The 18,626-nt window shown below is 44.8% G+C and overlaps 1 protein-coding gene across 1 annotated transcript in view; it reads right to left on the bottom strand.

Moving 5' to 3' along the window:
• Positions 1 to 18,185, bottom strand: part of LOC118389303 (syntaxin-8-like) — a 58,756-nt gene extending 40,571 nt beyond the window's left edge. The window contains exons 1-6 of the mRNA XM_035779220.2: positions 18,051 to 18,185; positions 17,293 to 17,392; positions 15,519 to 15,613; positions 15,075 to 15,185; positions 9,249 to 9,379; positions 5,790 to 5,882 (exon numbers count right to left, since the gene is read on the bottom strand). Coding sequence (XP_035635113.1) covers positions 5,790 to 5,882; positions 9,249 to 9,379; positions 15,075 to 15,185; positions 15,519 to 15,613; positions 17,293 to 17,392; positions 18,051 to 18,067 — 547 coding nt within the window. The 5' untranslated portion in view covers positions 18,068 to 18,185. The remainder of the gene's footprint in view (positions 1 to 5,789; positions 5,883 to 9,248; positions 9,380 to 15,074; positions 15,186 to 15,518; positions 15,614 to 17,292; positions 17,393 to 18,050) is intronic.
• Positions 18,186 to 18,626: the final 441 nt, after the last annotated feature.

Raw genomic sequence — 18,626 nt, forward strand, 5'->3', positions numbered from 1 at the left:
TCGCTAAAATATGAAAGCCACTTTGTATCAGGGCTGAAGATTTCATTCGCCTTTCATTCGATGACCCGCTTGCTGCGGGGGCATCGGGTCTGGACTCTTAGTCTGGACTCTTAGTTCCACTTACAGCCGCCGCGTCGGACGTTTTTCCCGCCCCGAGGTCTCGTTATTGGAAACACTGTGACGCCACGCACTTAAAAAAGAAAGGCGAAAAGAGGGAAAAAAAATGCGCCGGTTCGGACTCTTGAGGATTAAAGGGGAACCAATGATCCCTCTCTAGCTCAATAAGGTGAGAGGAGAGCAGGCTGAAACAATCAAGCCGTTAGCTACCCTCTCTCTGACTCGGGGAGGATCGCAGGCCAAACGTCTACTGTTTGTTCCCAGCAGCAGAAGGGAAACTCGTTTGTTTCCATCTCAAAAGGTCATTCGATTACACATCCCTGTGGGATCGGAGCACAGCCTCAGAAAAGGACCATACAAAGTCATCTGACCGAACTTGGAACTGGCCGTCTCAAACAAACACACTATAAATACATTGAAATATGCATAGAATATTCATCGGTGTCCATCAAAATGGCTGAACAATATAAACAAAAGTGGTGTGATTTTGGGGCTATGGCTTCATCCGCTCCTCTCCGTTATGACCATCGATAGCTAAAACAAGATAACTAAGAAGCCATTTAACATTATTGGGATGTAGCCTACATTTACAATGTCCCAGAGGAAGGAGTCTGGGCTCTTTAGGGAGAGAACATCAATCATGTCATCACATTGTGCTCATGGCGGAGGAAAGAAAAGCACCATTTAGTCCAACGGCCCACTAATTGTCTGGCCCCCGGGGTTGTGGCGTTGTGGTGCGGCCCGGGAACATGCCAAGAACAGCAAGCAGGAACTAATGAACTCTGTGTAACGTTCCTCTATCAGACCACTAAGCCCACTCACTCTATACGCTCTACAGTCAATATACAGTGACACCAAGCATCTTTCCTCTGCCTCCTATGGGCTTTGGGTGTCCTCCACACATCACGAGGGCCCTAACCTGTTCTGTCCTCAGAAAACATCGCTTTGAATGTAGACAAAAGGTCAAAAGTGGCAAGTGATCGTTTTTGGGGGGGGGCTTTAAAAAAAAGTGCAGTCAAAAAATATTTTCTTGTGTTTTATATATATTTCCACACTAGGATGTTAGAATAATACTGTGAAAATGATGGTAATGCCCTTTTAGTGTAAGTGCTGTTTGAAAAGGCAGCCTGAAATGTCTGCCTGTTTGGAATACCTGGTGACAACACCAGATGGTAAATGAGTTAATACACCAATAAGAAACAGAGTCCCAAACTACTCTGCCAATAACAGCAAGTTTTCCATTTTCCCCTCCCCACTCAGACCACTCCCAGACAGTCCAAGCAAAATTGTTGCTGAAGAAATGTTCTTCGCTACAAAAGCTATTTTTGTTCATTTTAGATTGGTTTTATTGAAAACAATCCCAGTAAGGTACTTAAATGTTACCCAGAAATGATTTGATATCGAGATAAAAACGGCTGCATTGGACATTTAAAACGAATAATCAGGCGACACTGGAGTCTCTTGTGGTTACAACTAAGAAATGTATAGTTGAGATGTAGTGTACAGTTGAGGAAACAATGAGATCTAATGGTCCTGCGAGAGGCGGATGATGACTATCTGGCATCCTACAACCTTTTCTCAAGTGCCTCCATCTGTAGACGAACCGGAGCGATATGCTCAGACCTGCCTTCTGCCCGCCGTCTGCCTCCTATGACAGAGCTATTTACAGCAACACAGACATTACCTCAAAGCGGATCTGATTCCAGGACAGCACTTGACTCTCTCGGCAAACGCATTAAAACAGTGAGTCAGGAAGCTCACATTCCTCCTAACCAGACCATACAGCCTGACGCAGTCACAGATCCACCCGAAGCAGAGCGCTTCTCCAAGGACGGCTAGATGTTTACATTCCTCCTAACCAGACCATACAGCCTGACACAGTCACAGATCCACCCCCAGCAGCCTGGCTAGATGTTTACATTCCTCCTAACCAGACCATACAGCCTGACACAGTCACAGATCCACCCCCAGCAGAGCGCTTCTCCAAGGACGGCTAGATGTTTACATTCCTCCTAACCAGACCATACAGCCTGACACAGTCACAGATCCACCCCCAGCAGAGCGCTTCTCCAAGGACGGCTAGATGTTTACATTCCTCCTAACCAGACCATACAGCCTGACACAGTCACAGATCCACCCCCAGCAGAGAGCTTCTCCAAGGACGGCTAGATGTTTACATTCCTCCTAACCAGACCATACAGCCTGACACAGTCACAGATCCACCCCCAGCAGAGCGCTTCTCCAAGGACGGCTAGATGTTTACATTCCTCCTAACCAGACCATACAGCCTGACACAGTCACAGATCCACCCCCAGCAGAGCGCTTCTCCAGGACGGCTAGATGTTTACATTCCTCCTAACCAGACCATACAGCCTGACACAGTCACAGATCCACCCCCAGCAGAGAGCTTCTCCAAGGATGGCTAGATGTTTACATTCCTCCTAACCAGACCATACAGCCTGACACAGTCACAGATCCACCCCCAGCAGAGCGCTTCTAGAAGGACGGCTAGATGTTTACATTCCTCCTAACCAGACCATACAGCCTGACACAGTCACAGATCCACCCCCAGCAGAGAGCTTCTCCAAGGACGGCTAGATGTTTACATTCCTCCTAACCAGACCATACAGCCTGACACAGTCACAGATCCACCCCCAGCAGAGCGCTTCTAGAAGGACGGCTAGATGTTTACATTCCTCCTCCTAAGAGCTTCCAAGGACGGCATGTTTACATTCCTCCTAACCAGACCATACAGCCTGACACAGTCACAGATCCACCCCCAGCAGAGCGCTTCTCCAAGGACGGCTAGATGTTTACATTCCTCCTAACCAGACCATACAGCCTGACACAGTCACAGATCCACCCCCAGCAGAGCGCTTCTAGAAGGACGGCTAGATGTTTACATTCCTCCTAACCAGACCATACAGCCTGACACAGTCACAGATCCACCCCCAGCAGAGCTCTTCTAGAAGGACGGCTAGATGTTTACATTCCTCCTAACCAGACCATACAGCCTGACACAGTCACAGATCCACCCCCAGCAGAGCGCTTCTCCAAGGACGGCTAGATGTTTACATTCCTCCTAACCAGACCATACAGCCTGACACAGTCACAGATCCACCCCCAGCAGAGCGCTTCTCCAAGGACGGCTAGATGTTTACATTCCTCCTAACCAGACCCAGCCTGACACAGTCCATCCACCCAAAGCAGACAGACCTAGATGTTTACATTCCTCCTAACCAGACCATACAGCCTGAGAGTCCAGATCCCCCCCAGCAGAGAGCTTCTCCAAGGATGGCTAGATGTTTACATTCCTCCTAACCAGACCATACAGCCTGACACAGTCACAGATCCACAGAGAGCGCTTCTCGGCTAGATGTTTACATTCCTCCTAACCAGACCATACAGCCTGACACAGTCACAGATCCACCCCCAGCAGAGCTCTTCTAGAAGGACGGCTAGATGTTTACATTCCTCCTAACCAGACCATACAGCCTGACACAGTCACAGATCCACCCCCAGCAGAGCTCTTCTAGAAGGACGGCTAGATGTTTACATTCCTCCTAACCAGACCATACAGCCTGACAGAGTCCAGATAGAGAGCTTCTCAAGGACGGCTAGAGCATTCCTCCTAACCAGACCATACAGCCTGACACAGTCACAGATCCACCCCCAGCAGAGCGCTTCTAGAAGGACGGCTAGATGTTTACATTCCTAACCAGACCATACAGCCTGACACAGTCACAGATCCACCCCCAGCAGAGCGCTTCTCCAGGACGGCTAGATGTTTACATTCCTCCTAACCAGACCATACAGCCTGACACAGTCACAGATCCACCCCCAGCAGAGCTCTTCTAGAAGGACGGCTAGATGTTTACATTCCTCCTAACCAGACCATACAGCCTGACACAGTCACAGATCCACCCCCAGCAGAGCTCTTCTAGAAGGACGGCTAGATGTTTACATTCCTCCTAACCAGACCATACAGCCTGACACAGTCACAGATCCACCCCCAGCAGAGCGCTTCTAGAAGGACGGCTAGATGTTTACATTCCTTAACCAGACCATACAGCCTGACACAGTCACAGATCCACCCCCAGCAGAGCTAGGACGGCTAGATGACCTCCTAACCAGACCATACAGCCTGACACAGTCACAGATCCACCCAAAGCAGAGCGCTTCTCCAGGACGGCTAGATGTTTACATTCCTCCTAACCAGACCATACAGCCAGTCACAGATCCACCCCCAGCAGAGCGCTTCTCCAGGACGGCTAGATGTTTACATTCCTCCTAACCAGACCATACAGCCTGACGCAGTCACAGATCCACCCGAAGCAGAGCGCTTCTCCAAGGACGGCTAGATGTTTACATTCCTCCTAACCAGACCATACAGCCTGACACAGTCACAGATCCACCCCCAGCAGAGCGCTTCTAGAAGGACGGCTAGATGTTTACATTCCTCCTAACCAGACCATACAGCCTGACACAGTCACAGATCCACCCCCAGCAGAGCGCTTCTAGAAGGACGGCTAGATGTTTACATTCCTCCTAACCAGACCATACAGCCTGACACAGTCACAGATCCACCCCCAGCAGAGAGCTTCTCCAAGGACGGCTAGATGTTTACATTCCTCCTAACCAGACCATACAGCCTGACGCAGTCAAAGATCCACCCCCAGCAGAGCTCTTCTAGAAGGACGGCTAGATGTTTACATTCCTCCTAACCAGACCATACAGCCTGACACAGTCACAGATCCACCCCCAAAGCAGAGCTAGATGTTTACATTCCTCCCTAACCAGACCACAGCCTGAGTCACAGATCCACCCCAGCAGAGCTCTTCTAGAAGGACGGCTAGATGTTTACATTCCTCCTAACCAGACCATACAGCCTGACACAGTCACAGATCCACCCCAGCAGAGCGCTTCTCCAGGACGGCTAGATGTTTACATTCCTCCTAACCAGACCATACAGCCTGACACAGTCACAGATCCACCCCCGAAGCAGAGCGCTTCTCCAGGACGGCTAGATGTTTACATTCCTCCTAACCAGACCATACAGCCTGACACAGTCACAGATCCACCCCCAGCAGAGCGCTTCTCCAAGGACGGCTAGATGTTTACATTCCTCCTAACCAGACCATACAGCCTGACACAGTCACAGATCCACCCCCAGCAGAGCGCTTCTCCAAGGACGGCTAGACGTTTTCTGAGAGCTCACCCTGAGGCCACATTAACCATAGACATACATCGTCTCCGTCCCAAATGACACCCTATTCGGCGCACTATTTTTGACCAGGATCTGGTCAAACGTAGCGCACTTTGTAGGTAACCGGGTGCCATTTGAGGTGCCACTTAATTCTGTGACTCTGACCAAGGTGGTTTGGAGCACCAGTAAAGGGTACGGACCCCTGTTCCATGACTGAAATAATAGCGTGTCTGATTGATTTCACACAGTGGTTTGGAGTAGGGTTGTGGCTGGTAGAACTATGCATGAACTATATACACCCTCCCCTTGTTAGGGAGAGACACACACATAATATGATAAAGAGCTTGTGTCTTACTGTAGGGCTGAAAGGTAGGGTGGACTTATCTGATTGACGCAGGTTGAGTAGGTTGCAGAAGCAATAGTAGATGTACCACACACACAGACAGACACACACACCCCTCCTTACCATTCTGCTCGTCCAGCTCGTTGCCTATATCCTGACCCATCAGCTTCTGTCGGCTGATGACGGCGGCTAACGCGTCCAACCCAGCATCCTGAACTGTTCAGAGAGAGAGAGAAAGGGGTTAACTCATCCCTGTTCAGCATGATAGAGACAGACAGAAATAGAGAAAGGCTCCATAAGAGAGAGACCCATACATTTATACCAGGGTTCCCCAACTGGTGGTTCGTGGGCCCAAGAGTGATTTCATTTGGCCCTCCAACTTTTCTGAGCAAAGAAATACAAATCCTGCAAAGGTAAGCGTTGATACTATGATGACAACCTGCTAAACTACACATTTGTTTCCTCAAAAGTATATATCTACAGTTCCTTCAGAAAGAACAGCCTGGATTTAAAATGGATTCCATTTGGATTGTTTGGGCCGCTGGCCTACACACAACACCCCTTTTTAAATTATTATTATTATTATTTTTACATTTTATGTTAACAATTTAATTAAAAATGAAAACTGAAATGTATTGAGTCAAGTATTCAACACCTTTGTTATGGCAAGCCTAAATAAGTTTAGGAGTAAAAATATGCTCAACAAGTCACATAATAAGTTGCTTGGACTCACTCTGTGTGCAATAATAGTGTTTAACATTATTTTTTAATGACTACCTCCTCTCTGTACCCCACACATGCAGATAATTGTAAGGTCCCTCAGTCAAATTTCAAACACAGATTAAACCACAAAGACCAGGGAGGTTTTCCAAAGCCTTGCAAAGAAGGGCACCTATTTAAAAAAAAAAACTGACAATGAATATCCCTTTGAGCATGGTGAAGTTATTAATTACACTTTGGATGGTGTATCAATACACCCAGTCACTACAAAGATACAGGTGTCCTTCCTAACCCAGTTGCCGGAGAGGAAGGAAACTGCTCCAGGACTTCACCATGAGGCCAATGGTGATTTTAAAACAGTTCCAGAGTTTAATGGCTGTGATGGGAGAAAACTGAGGATGGATGAACAACATTGTAGTTAATTCATAATACTGTGAAAAGAAAGAAGCCTGTACAGAATACAAATATTCCAAAACAAAAAATTGCAACAAGGCACTAAAGTAAAATACATTAACTTTATGTCCTGAATACAAAGAATTATGTTTGGGGCAAATCAAACAACGCATCATACTCCTCATATTTTCAAGCGTGGTGGCTTCATCATGTAATGGGTATACTTGTCATCAGCATGGACTACAGATTGTTTAAGGATAAACATAAACGGAATAGAGCTAGGCACAGGCAAAATCCTAGAGGAAAACCTGGTTCAGACGGGGAGAGAAATTCACCTTTCAGCAGGACAATAACCTAAAACACAAGGCCAAATATACACTGGAGTTGCTTATCAAGACATTGAATGTTCCTGAGTGGCCTAGTTACAGTTTTGACTTAAATCTACCTGAAAATCTTTGGCAAGACTTGAAAATGGCAATGATCTAGCAATGATCTACAACCAGCTGGACAAAGCTTGAAGAATAATGTACAATTGTTGTATAATCCAGGTGTGCAAAGTTTATCCAGAAATAATCACAGCTGTAATCGCTGCCAAAGGTGATTGTAACATGTATCGATGAACACTTATGCAATCAAGATATATTCCTGTTTAATTTCTCTTGCAAATGTTGGAATCTTTTTCCCACTTTGACAGAGTATTCTGTGTAGATCATTGACAAAACAAAACAAAAAAAAGTGCACTTAAATTCATTTTAATCCCACCTCGTTGAACATCAAAATGTGGAAAAAGTCAAGGGGTGTGAATACTTTCTGAAGGTACTGTATATATTTGTATTGGTTGTTGTAGTTGTTGTACACCAGACGGTAAAAACACCAAATCAGCTCTAAGGGATCTTCATTTAGGAAATCTGTTCCAAAGTATTCACACTCATCATAGAGAGAGATACGTGATCGCATACAAATGTAAGCAAGGTTTGAAAATATTATGTTTCAGTGAAATACATCCGTTTGGGCATCTTTGCGGTCTACTTGCAGTCGACAAATGATTTGTAATTGCGTTCCGTCCCCCTGACCATCCCCTCAAGAAGAAACAAAAATGGTCCCATAGCTGAATCGAGTTGATGACTCCTGCATTATACAGTTCATCAATAAACAACCCATAATAAGGAAAACGCCATTCAACTGCCATACAAATACTCTAGAGCACATTACGCATCCACACGAAAATGTGTCAGATGTAGCAGCGGAGAGGTAGTAAAAACTATAAAGACATGCCGAAATTCTTCTTTCATGACCCAGTGGTAGAGAGGGAGAAAGGTCGTGCACTGCTTTCACAGGGCAACCCTTTGGTGAGTAGGAATGACGCGATTGGGGTTCAGCACTGGGGAACAACACTAGGGGGCAGCATGCCACAGGTGACTAACTAGCACTTAAAACACACACACACGCATGGCAAAGACATGCACTTATGCACAAACACACACACACACACACACACACACACACACACACACACACACACACACACACACACACACACACACACACACACACACACACACACACACACACACACACACACACACACACACACACACACACACACACACACACACACACACACCTCAGCCTGACTTCTGTTATTCTAACTGTACTGGGTGAAAAAGGAGAGGGGGGCAGCTGAACAGTGACTTTGTGACAGAGACGGATACATAACTTGTGGGAAACTATCATTCTATCACAATTTTACAGAGTGGTGTTACACTGAGTTTGTCCAGGTTTTAGTATGTGCTTCATGGGGGTTCAGGGAATTGGTGAGGAGCGAAGGCCCCTTGTCTCTGTATTTGACACTGACACCACCACAGGAATCTGTGAGACCACAGATTTGGTCACTCACTATAGGCCCTAAACTTCCATCTGGAAATCCCAATGGGGGCTCAAAACCTTGATGCGGTTTCACTGTATCCCCACAATACTGACAAACTGACAATAGCCAGATTGCAGCCAGAACTGTAATGGAGACATAACAGGAGAGTCATGTTGAGTCAGGTGAACTGTACTAGGATCAGCCTGGATGTTGCCCTTTACAGTCCATGTGGAAACGATTTAGGAACTGGGAGAGGCAGGGAGAACGAATCTACCGAATGTGAGTTACCGTGTTCACCTCATCCTGTGACAGTGTGGATTTAGTTATCAAGGTGTAGCCTCGAGGAGGACCGCCACCTCTGTGTTTCCTACTAGAGGCACTGATCACAGGTCAGTTTTGCATCCCACTCCTCTATTGGGTAAAGTTAGGACTCTGAAGGTACAAGCTAATCCTAGATCTGATCAAGGGTCTATTCAGAATCATTGATGTGAAACGTTCTGACCGTTGCAGATAGATATACAACGAATAGAGCTGACGACACCCCCTAGTCCACCCGACAGTTCTGCAGCATGCACTTCGATCTGACCGTGGTGTGACCTTACCTTCGATGATGTGCTGCTGCTGCTGTTTGATGGCAGAGAAGCCCAGGCCCCTGGTCTCCTCTGGCTCGTGGACCAGCCAGGGGTTGACCGCGGCCCCCCCTTCTGCCCCCGCCCCAGCCATCAGGGTCGACCTGGGGAATGTCACAACAACAACATGATCTGCATGCCAAGGGTGTAGCGAACGCACTCGCTGTGCCTGTCAATCACCTGACCGGGACACGCGTCCGAACAACTGACACGCGTCCGAACAACTGGCACGCGCCGTCAACCCTCGGCTCCGCAAACAAACACGGTACAAGTGACACGCGCCGTCAACCCTCGGCTCCACAAACAAACACGGTACAAGTGACACGCGCCGTCAACCCTCGGCTCCGCAAACAAACACGGTACAACTGACACGCGCCGTCAACCCTCGGCTCCGCAAACAAACACGGTACAAGTGACACGCGCCGTCAACCCTCGGCTCCGCAAACAAACACGGTACAAGTGACACGCGCCGTCAACCCTCGGCTCCGCAAACAAACACGGTACAAGTGACACGCGCGTCAACCCCGTCAAACCCTCGGCTCCGCAAACAAACACGGTACAACTGACACGCGCCGTCAACCCTCGGCTCCGCAAACAAACACAGTACAACTGACACGCGCCGTCAACCCTCGGCTCCGCAAACAAACACGGTACAAGTGACACGCGCCGTCAACCCTCGGCTCCGCAAACAAACACGGTACAAGTGACACGCGCCGTCAACCCTCGGCTCCACAAACAAACACGGTACAACTGACACGCGCCGTCAACTCTCGGCTCCGCAAACAAACACGGTACAAGTGACACGCGCCGTCAACCCTCGGCTCCGCAAACAAACACGGTACAAGTGACACGCGCCGTCAACCCTCGGCTCCGCAAACAAACATGGTACAACGGATACGTGTGCAACCTCTGTAGCAAGCGGTTACATCTGTAACACTCATGTTACTCATCTGATGTTGCCTTTTGTAACATGTCCTTCCCTTCAGAACCCTTCAGATGAGACAAGGCTTGTTTATTTTCTTGTTTGGTTTTTACGTTCTGAACAAGGAAGCAGATATGTTTTTGTTGCTTAAAAAAAAAAAACGAGGACCGGCTTGTTCGACATGTAAACACTGCATGCTAATCATACACAGCCACGGGCCCTCAAGTTTCCAGTCGAGTTTCACTCTGACTGACACACACACAAACAGACCAGAGTGCTCTTGTTGTGTTGTGTAGCGCTTTACACTGTTGTGTGGTTTCGAGCTATTTTTCTGGTAATGGGAAAAAGCTGTCTGAGGCTGCCTCAGACCCTGAGGTTGTGTTGCAGTGAAGTGTCAAGGTCTCTGTTAGATCAGTCCCATCTGTCAAGACAGTGTCACCTACTGGTCAGACCCAGGTCCAGCAATTCCCCTCAGACAGAACTGACTGGAGGACTGGCATTGGGTGTCAGGGGACCTTGGGAGACAGCCATGTTCTGTCAGGGATATTAGGATTGTGGTCATTGGCTGTCAGAAGTAGGCCCTTAAAAGAAATCTCCTCCACTTCCTTTAACAAAGCCCATTTACTACAATATTATACAGCTCATCAAATCCTTGTGGTACACTATGTTGAAAAGAATGAAAAATATGTCATTGTAGATGTGATTCCAGGCTCATAACAAACCACAATGTCACCAGGTAAAGTAATGGTGTGATCAGAAACCTCAAATAGGTATACTTGTGGACGTTGTGAAGTTCCTCTCCTCTTGGACAGGACGTCCAAACTTGGCGCTCAAAGTTGGTTGTGATGTGTGTCAAGCATGGCGCCATGACGCCACCTCCTTCCTTCCTCTTTCCGGGGGCGAGTGTGCAATTTGAAGCACCCCAACTCCCTCTCTTTACTCCTTGGCCCAGCTTTACTTAGCAGCGGCGGCCGGGGCGAGACAAGGAGGCCGGCAGCCAGCGCTAAGCTAATCTTTCTGACATGTTTGGTAACTATCCTACCGCGTGGCCGATCTCCACTTCCTCCCGACTGTGTGAAGATTAAAGCTTATCCAATTAACCGCCCACTGGGGCCCGCCAACTTAATCAGGCATCTCTGGGCAGCCCGTATCACACTCTACCGCCGCCGAGAACCCGATAGACAGACAGGCCTCTGAGGCTCTAACTCGGACAGGGCCGATTTAACTCATTTCGACTTGTTGCAGGAGTGATCAAATATAAAGTCTCTTCATGTAATGTGGTGTCTCTCTTGTTGTGATGTGTGTTATGTCCTACTTATTTTTACTAATTTTATCCCAGCCCCCGTCCCCTTCAGGAGGCCTTTTGCCTTTTGGTACGCTGACATTGTAAATAAGAATTTGTTCTAAACTGACTTGCCTAGTCAAAAACAGGTTAAAAACATTCAATATAAGGAGAGATTGATGAAGGGAAAAGGAGCGGTAAAGGGGCTGGGGGGTGTTCCAAAGGGGTCAGGGGTGCAGTGATCCTTCAAAATGGAGGTGCCGTGTCCCTTCTTTGCTTGATTAGAGGCTAATCTCTCTTTCTTATGTATTGTTTCACAAATAAAATAAGCCCCCTTATCCCGGACCAACCCCTCTCCTCGAAAAAAATCGAACAGCTTAGGTTATCCAAGCAAGGCTAATACCCACCCACCCAAAAGACCACACACCAAGTGCCAGGCCTACCTACCCACTACCCACCCCCTCTCAAATCATCCACCCACCCCACATCAGCATCAAAGTACAGAATACACTGTACATCAAAATACGGTACCAGTCAAAAGTTTGGACAGACCTACTCATTCAAGGGTTTCTTTATTTTTAATATTTTCTACATTGTACAATAACAGTGAAAGACGTCAAAACTATGAAATAACACATACGAAAGGAATCATGTAGTATCCCAAAAAGTGTTACAAATCAAAACAAATTTTATATTTGAAATTCTTCAAAGTAGCCACCATTTGCCTTGATGACAGCTTTACACATTCTTGGCATCCTCTCAACCAGCTTCACCTGGAATGCCTTTCCAACAGTCTTGAAGGAGTTCCCACATATGCTGAGCACTTGTTGTCTGCTTTTCCTTCACTCTGCAGTCCAACTCATCCCAAACCATCTCAATCGGGTTGAGATCGGGTGATTGTAGAGGCCAGGTCTGATGCAGCACTCAATCACTCTCCTTCATGGTCAAATAGCCCTTACACAGTCTGGAGGTGTTTTGGGTCAATGTCCTGTTGAAAAACAAATGATAGTCCCACTAAGCGCAAACCAGATGGGATGGCGTATCGCTGCAGAATGTTGTGGTAGACATGCTGGTTAAGTATGCCTTGAATTCTAAATAAATCACAGAGAGTGTCACCAGCAAAGCACCCCCACACGTCCTCCTCCATGCTTCACGGTGGGAACCACACATGCGGAGATCCTCCGTTCACCTACTCTGCGTCTCACAAAGACACTGTGGTTGGAACCACAAATCTAAAATTTGGACTCATCAGACCAAAGGACAGATTTCCACCGGTCTAATGTCCATTGCTTGTGTTTCTTGGCCCAAGGAAGTCTCTTCTTTTTATTGGTGTCCTTTAGTAGTTGTTTCTTGCAGCAATTCGACCATGAAGACCTGATTCACGCAGTCTCATGTGAACAGTTGATATTGAGATGTGACTGTTACTTGAACTATGTGAAGCATTTATTTGGGTTGCAATTTCTGAGGCTGGTAACTAATGAACTTGTCCTCTACTGCAGAGGTAACTGAGTCTTCGTTTCCTGTGACGGTCCTCATGAGAGAAAGTTTCATCATAGCACTTGATGGTCTTTGCAACTGCACTTGAAGAAACTTTAAAAGTTATTGAAGTTTTCCGGATTGACTGACCTTCATGTCTTAAAGTAAAGTTGGACTGTCGTTTCTTTTTTCTTATTTGAGCTGTTCTTGCCATAATATGGACTTGGTCTTTTACCAAATAGGGATATATTCTGTATACCACCCCTACCTTGTCATAACACAACTGATTGGCTCAAAAGCATTAAGGAAAGAAAAGCATTCCAGGTGAAGCTGGTTGAGAGAATGCCAAGAGTGTGCAAAGCTGTCATTTTTTTGATTGAACCTTTATTTAGGCAAGTCAGTTAAGAACAAATTCTTATTTACAATGACAGCCTAGGAACAGTGGGTTAACTGCCTTGTTCAGGGGCAGAATTACAGATGTTTACCTTGTCAGCTCGGGGATTTGATCGAGCAACCTTTAGGTTACTGGCACAACTCTCTAACCACTAGGCTACCTGCCGTCATCAAGGCAAAGGGTGGCTACTTTGAAGAAGAAAAAATATCAAATATATTTCGATTTTTAAAAAAAACACTTTTTGGGTTACTGCATGATTCCATATGTGTTATTTAATATTTTGTATGTCTTTCTCTATTATTCCACAATGTAAAAAAATGTAAAAATAAAGAAAAACCCTGGAATGAGTAGGTGTGTCCAAACGTTTGACTGGTACTGTATATTTTCCCGGGGAAACTTGAAACGGTAAGATCACAAGAGTAAGATCAACTGTGTAATTCATTAGTTGCCATTTGATTTAGTTATGGGCCACCAATGTTCATAATTGGCTGTGGGATCTATAAAAAGATAAAAGCAAGTGTTCCCTTCCCTCCCCGCTTTCAGCCCCTAAGTGGATTAATCCACACAAGAAAGTACGTAAAACACGTATAAAGTCTCAGATCAGACTGATAAGAAAATAGTTAACGTTTCTAAAGTCTGCTCATTTGATTAATCGATGACTGATCCTGAGTTTTACCTCACTTTTACCACACACGGCCATTCCACTATTCCTTGAAGGCAAATTGAAAACCTCTCTATTCCTTGAAGGCAAATTGAAAACCTCTGTATTATCCCTGTTGCGTGTGCGTTATTAAAAGAACACGATCCTGTCAAATGAATGGAGTTTGACCCTCATTTAATTTCATACAAAACATACTCAAAACCTGACAGCGGAAGTCCATGCCGTTACCACTGAGTGAGCGCCATTCATTTCACCTCCTGGCTGTCCAAATATACGTCACCTGGGATGGGGCAGGTCAAGCCCGATGCTAAGTAATGACCATTTTCCAAAGTGTTTTCCTAAGCTCCTGTACAGAGCTGTCACTACAATTAAGAATAATATGAGAATACAGGATATAGCCGGTGGCGTCCAGTGCGTTGATTGGTCCACTGGCAGATGAGGATGACAGGATGAGGATATGAGCTCAGCGGAGAGTGATAAACTATAAACTCGAAAAGCTTGGGTTGCACATCCGACCCCTTTAATATTTTCACTGAGCCTCAGTGTACCAGTTTCGGGAAGTGCCAAGCGTGTGATCACCAGTGCAAGGCAAGCAAAGCCTCTTGATGAATGAGAAACTGAGCGGTGTAGAAGTCAACTGCCCTGCACCGGGCCCCAATATGGCAGACAAGACTTCCAAAGGCATCCAATGGGCTCAGGCAAAAGGTCATACGGAAGCCTAAAGACTTCCTTTACACACAAAGTTAGTGGCCGTGGATCCGTTAGACCCTTTAGACACATCTGGGCTGAGACAAAGTCAAGACTGGGATTAATTGGCAGCACTAGCAGATAGAAAGAGATAGTTTTCCGCAGGCAGGACGGGCTTTGGTGCATCACCAATTGCCTATAACTGCTGTTCAGGTTCTGGTCCATTTACATTCACTTACAATGAGTGGCGTATGCTAAAAGGAGACTTAATGACCTGTGTCTGTGTCTGTGTGTGTGTGTGTGTAAATTACTTACACTTAACGAGCTGTGTGTGTGTAAATGACTTATACTTAATGAACTGTAAGAGGGAGAAATACCTCGAGGGCTCTGGCTGTGTAACGTCACCCTTGAACGTGGCATTTAGCTGCTTGTCCCTGGTGACCAGGTCGTCAACAAGGTTCTGTCTCCGATCTGCTTCCGACTGCATTCTGGAAGGGCGGTTGTATTAAGGTCGAGATTATGGTAAAAAGAATTTAGACCCCACAACATGATTAACAAGAAAATGGACTATTATTTTTACTAACATTCATCTATAAAGTAACAGACAATGCAAATCACAGATTTCCATTGCAGAGAGTGAAGAATTGATGCAATTTCTTACAAAACACTGCCCTCTACAGGACCTTTACATACAGGACCTTCACATACAACTACTATGCAGTGTCATGAATGTGAAACCAAACCGGTTTGGGGCACTGTGCTGCGTGTCATCAGTCACATGACCAGCAGGACCAGTGATCATGTGGTGAAAGGAAGGATACATGCGCCGGGAGGACGAGACTCGGAGCAAACTCTCTCTGAGCTGGTTGATGTTCTGTTTCAGCTTCTGTAGCGACGCTCGCAGTGTCATGTTCATCTGGACAGACAAATAAACACTTCTACAATCAATTCCTAAGCATGAAATACAGTAGCTACAGTGTCTTTAGAAAGTATTCACACTCCTTTACTTTTTCCACATTTTCTTGTGTTACAGCCTGAATTTAAAATGGATTAAATTGAGATTTTGTGTCACTGATCTACACACAATACCCCATAATGTCAACGTGGAATTTTGTTTGTAGAAAATGTTCGCAATTAATACAAAATGAAAAGCTGAAATTTCTTTAGTCAACAAGTATTCAACCCCTTTGTTATAGCAAGCGTAAATATGTTCAGGAGTAGAAATGTGCTCAACAAATCGCAGAATAAGTTGCATGTACTATTTCACTGTTCAATAAAAGTGGTTAACATGATTTTTTTTTATAACTACCTCATCTCTGTACCCCACACATACAGATAATTGTACGGTCCCTCAATCGAGTAGTGAATTTAAATCACAGATTCAACCACATAGACCAGGGGGGTTTCTCAATGCCTCGCAAAGAAGGGTACCGATTGGTAGATGTGTACAACTTTAAAAAGTAGACGCTGAATATCCCTTTGAGTGTGTTGAAGTGGTTAATTAGGCTTTGGATGGTGTATCAATACACGAGTCACTACAAAGATCCTGGTGTCCTTCCTAACTCAGTTGCCAGAGAGGAAGGAAACCATTCAAGGATTTCACCATGAGGCAAATGTTGATTTTAAAACAGTTAGAGTTTAATACGGTTGAGATATGAGAAAATTGAGGATGCATCAACATTGTAGTTACTCCACAATACTGACATAAATTAAAGAATGAAAAAGGGAAGCCTGCAAAGAATAAGAATATTCCAAATAAGGCATCCTGTTTGCAACAAGGCACTTAATACTGCAAAAAAAATGTGCCAAAGAATTTTACTTTTTGTCCTGAATAGAAAGCATTATGTTTGGGGAAAATCCAACACAACACATCACTGAGTACAACTCTTGGCTGCATCATGTTATGGGTATGCTTGTCATCGGCAGGGACTAAAGGATAAAAAGAAACGCAATACAGCTATAATCACAGGCAAAATCCTATAGATAAACCTGGGTCAGTCTGCTTTCCACCAGACACTGGGAGATGAATTCACCTTTCAGCAGGACAATAACCTAAAACACAAGGCCAAATATACACTGGAGTTGCTTACCAAGAACACATTGAATGCTCCTGGTTGGCCTAGTTACAGTTTTGAGATAAATCGTCTTGAAAATCTATGGCAAGACTTAAAAATGTCTGTCTAGCAATAATCAACATTCAACTTGACAGAGCTTGAAGAATTTTAAAAAGAATAATGGGCAAATATTGTACAATCCAGGTGTGCAAAGATCTTAGAGACTTTTCCAAAAAGACTGCAAACGGTGCTTCTACAAAGTATTGAATCAGGGGTTTGAAAACATACGTAAATTATATATTTCTGTATTTCATTAAAAAAAAAAGTGCCAACATTTCTAAAAACATGTTTTCACTGTCATTATGAGGTATTGTGTGTATGGTAGATGATTGAGGAAAAAAATCTATTCAATACATTTTGAATTTGAACAAAATGAGGAATAAGTCAAGGGGTATGGATACTTCCTGAAGGCACTGCTATATACTTTTGAGGAAACAAATGTGTAGTTTAGCAGTTTGTCATCATAGTTTCAAACGCTTACCTTTGCAGGATTCCCTCTTGTCCTCTGTTGTCTGTTTCTTTCATGAATGTTCTCTGCAATTTCTTGAACAAGGCGGCAAGTGGCATCATAATTCTGTAACCTACAAAACCAGGTTGTTATAAAATTATTGTGAGTATAGTTTATTTGGTTAAAATATTTTGTGTATGAACCACTATAATAAAGCCAGTTCCAAAGAAGATGCTGCAAATCTTCAAGGTATAATAATAACAACAAACAAAACAATTGTAGACAAATTCATTTGGGCTGATTGAGTGTGGCCAGCTTTGTCTCAAGTTTAGACTAACTGTCATTCAGCACTGGAGCTGTGTCATTTGAGTTCTTGGTGGTACTCAATCTAAATCACAAGATCTTTCTGCTTGAGCTCACGCTTGAGATGTCATCATGTGACGACAATTTGTTCCTCATCATAGCTACCCGTAACGTTAGATACATTAGCTAGCTAGCTAGCTACTTAAGTCATAACCCTGCATACAGTATATTGTTTTCAGCGAAAGTGCATTGTAATTCATTTCGTGTGAACTATCAATGGGAATAATAATATAACTCATCGAGTCAAGTCGTTGCTAGCTATTTCTTTTTAAAAGTAGCTGTTTAAAGTGACACGAGTTACTGTTACTGTAGCTAACGTTAACTATCTAGCTAATAACACAAATATATAGGTTTGAAGACGTATTTCTACATTTTATCCAAATGCCATCTTAATAATACTCATAATTTCCACCTTAAAAGCTGCTTACCAGGGATCTTGAGACATGTTAACCACTTATAATTAATGAATGTGTCGATATTTACTCCATAAATTGTCTGATAAGCAGGAAGCACTTCCTGTTTGCGTGTGACGTCAGGATGGTGTCCTGTGAGCAACAAACTTTCAGCCGTGATTATTTTACTGCAGTCCTTCTCAAATAGTGGGGCGCGCCGCACTGAGGGGGCTCGGAGCGATGCCAGGGGGGGCGCGTGAGACCCCGGGGAACATGCTTTTTTTTGTTGCACCGAACAAGAGCACACAGCACAGAGCAGGAGATATGAAGTGCAGATAACAAACCCTTAAGAGACACCATGGAAAAATATTTAACAGGGATGAAAAGAAAGGTGGAGAGAGATGGAGATAATGAGACAAACGTAAGTCTCCCGAAAGCTAAGAAGAGGAAATACACTGCTCAAAAAAATAAAGGGAACACTAAAATAACACATCCTAAATCTGAATGAATGAAATATTCTTGTTAAATACTTTTTTCTTTACATAGTTGAATGTGCTGACAACAAAATCACACAAAAATGATCAATGGAAATCAAATGTATCAACCCATGGA

Source organism: Oncorhynchus keta, chromosome 32, assembly GCF_023373465.1.
Source record: "Oncorhynchus keta strain PuntledgeMale-10-30-2019 chromosome 32, Oket_V2, whole genome shotgun sequence".
NCBI lineage: Eukaryota > Metazoa > Chordata > Actinopteri > Salmoniformes > Salmonidae > Oncorhynchus > Oncorhynchus keta.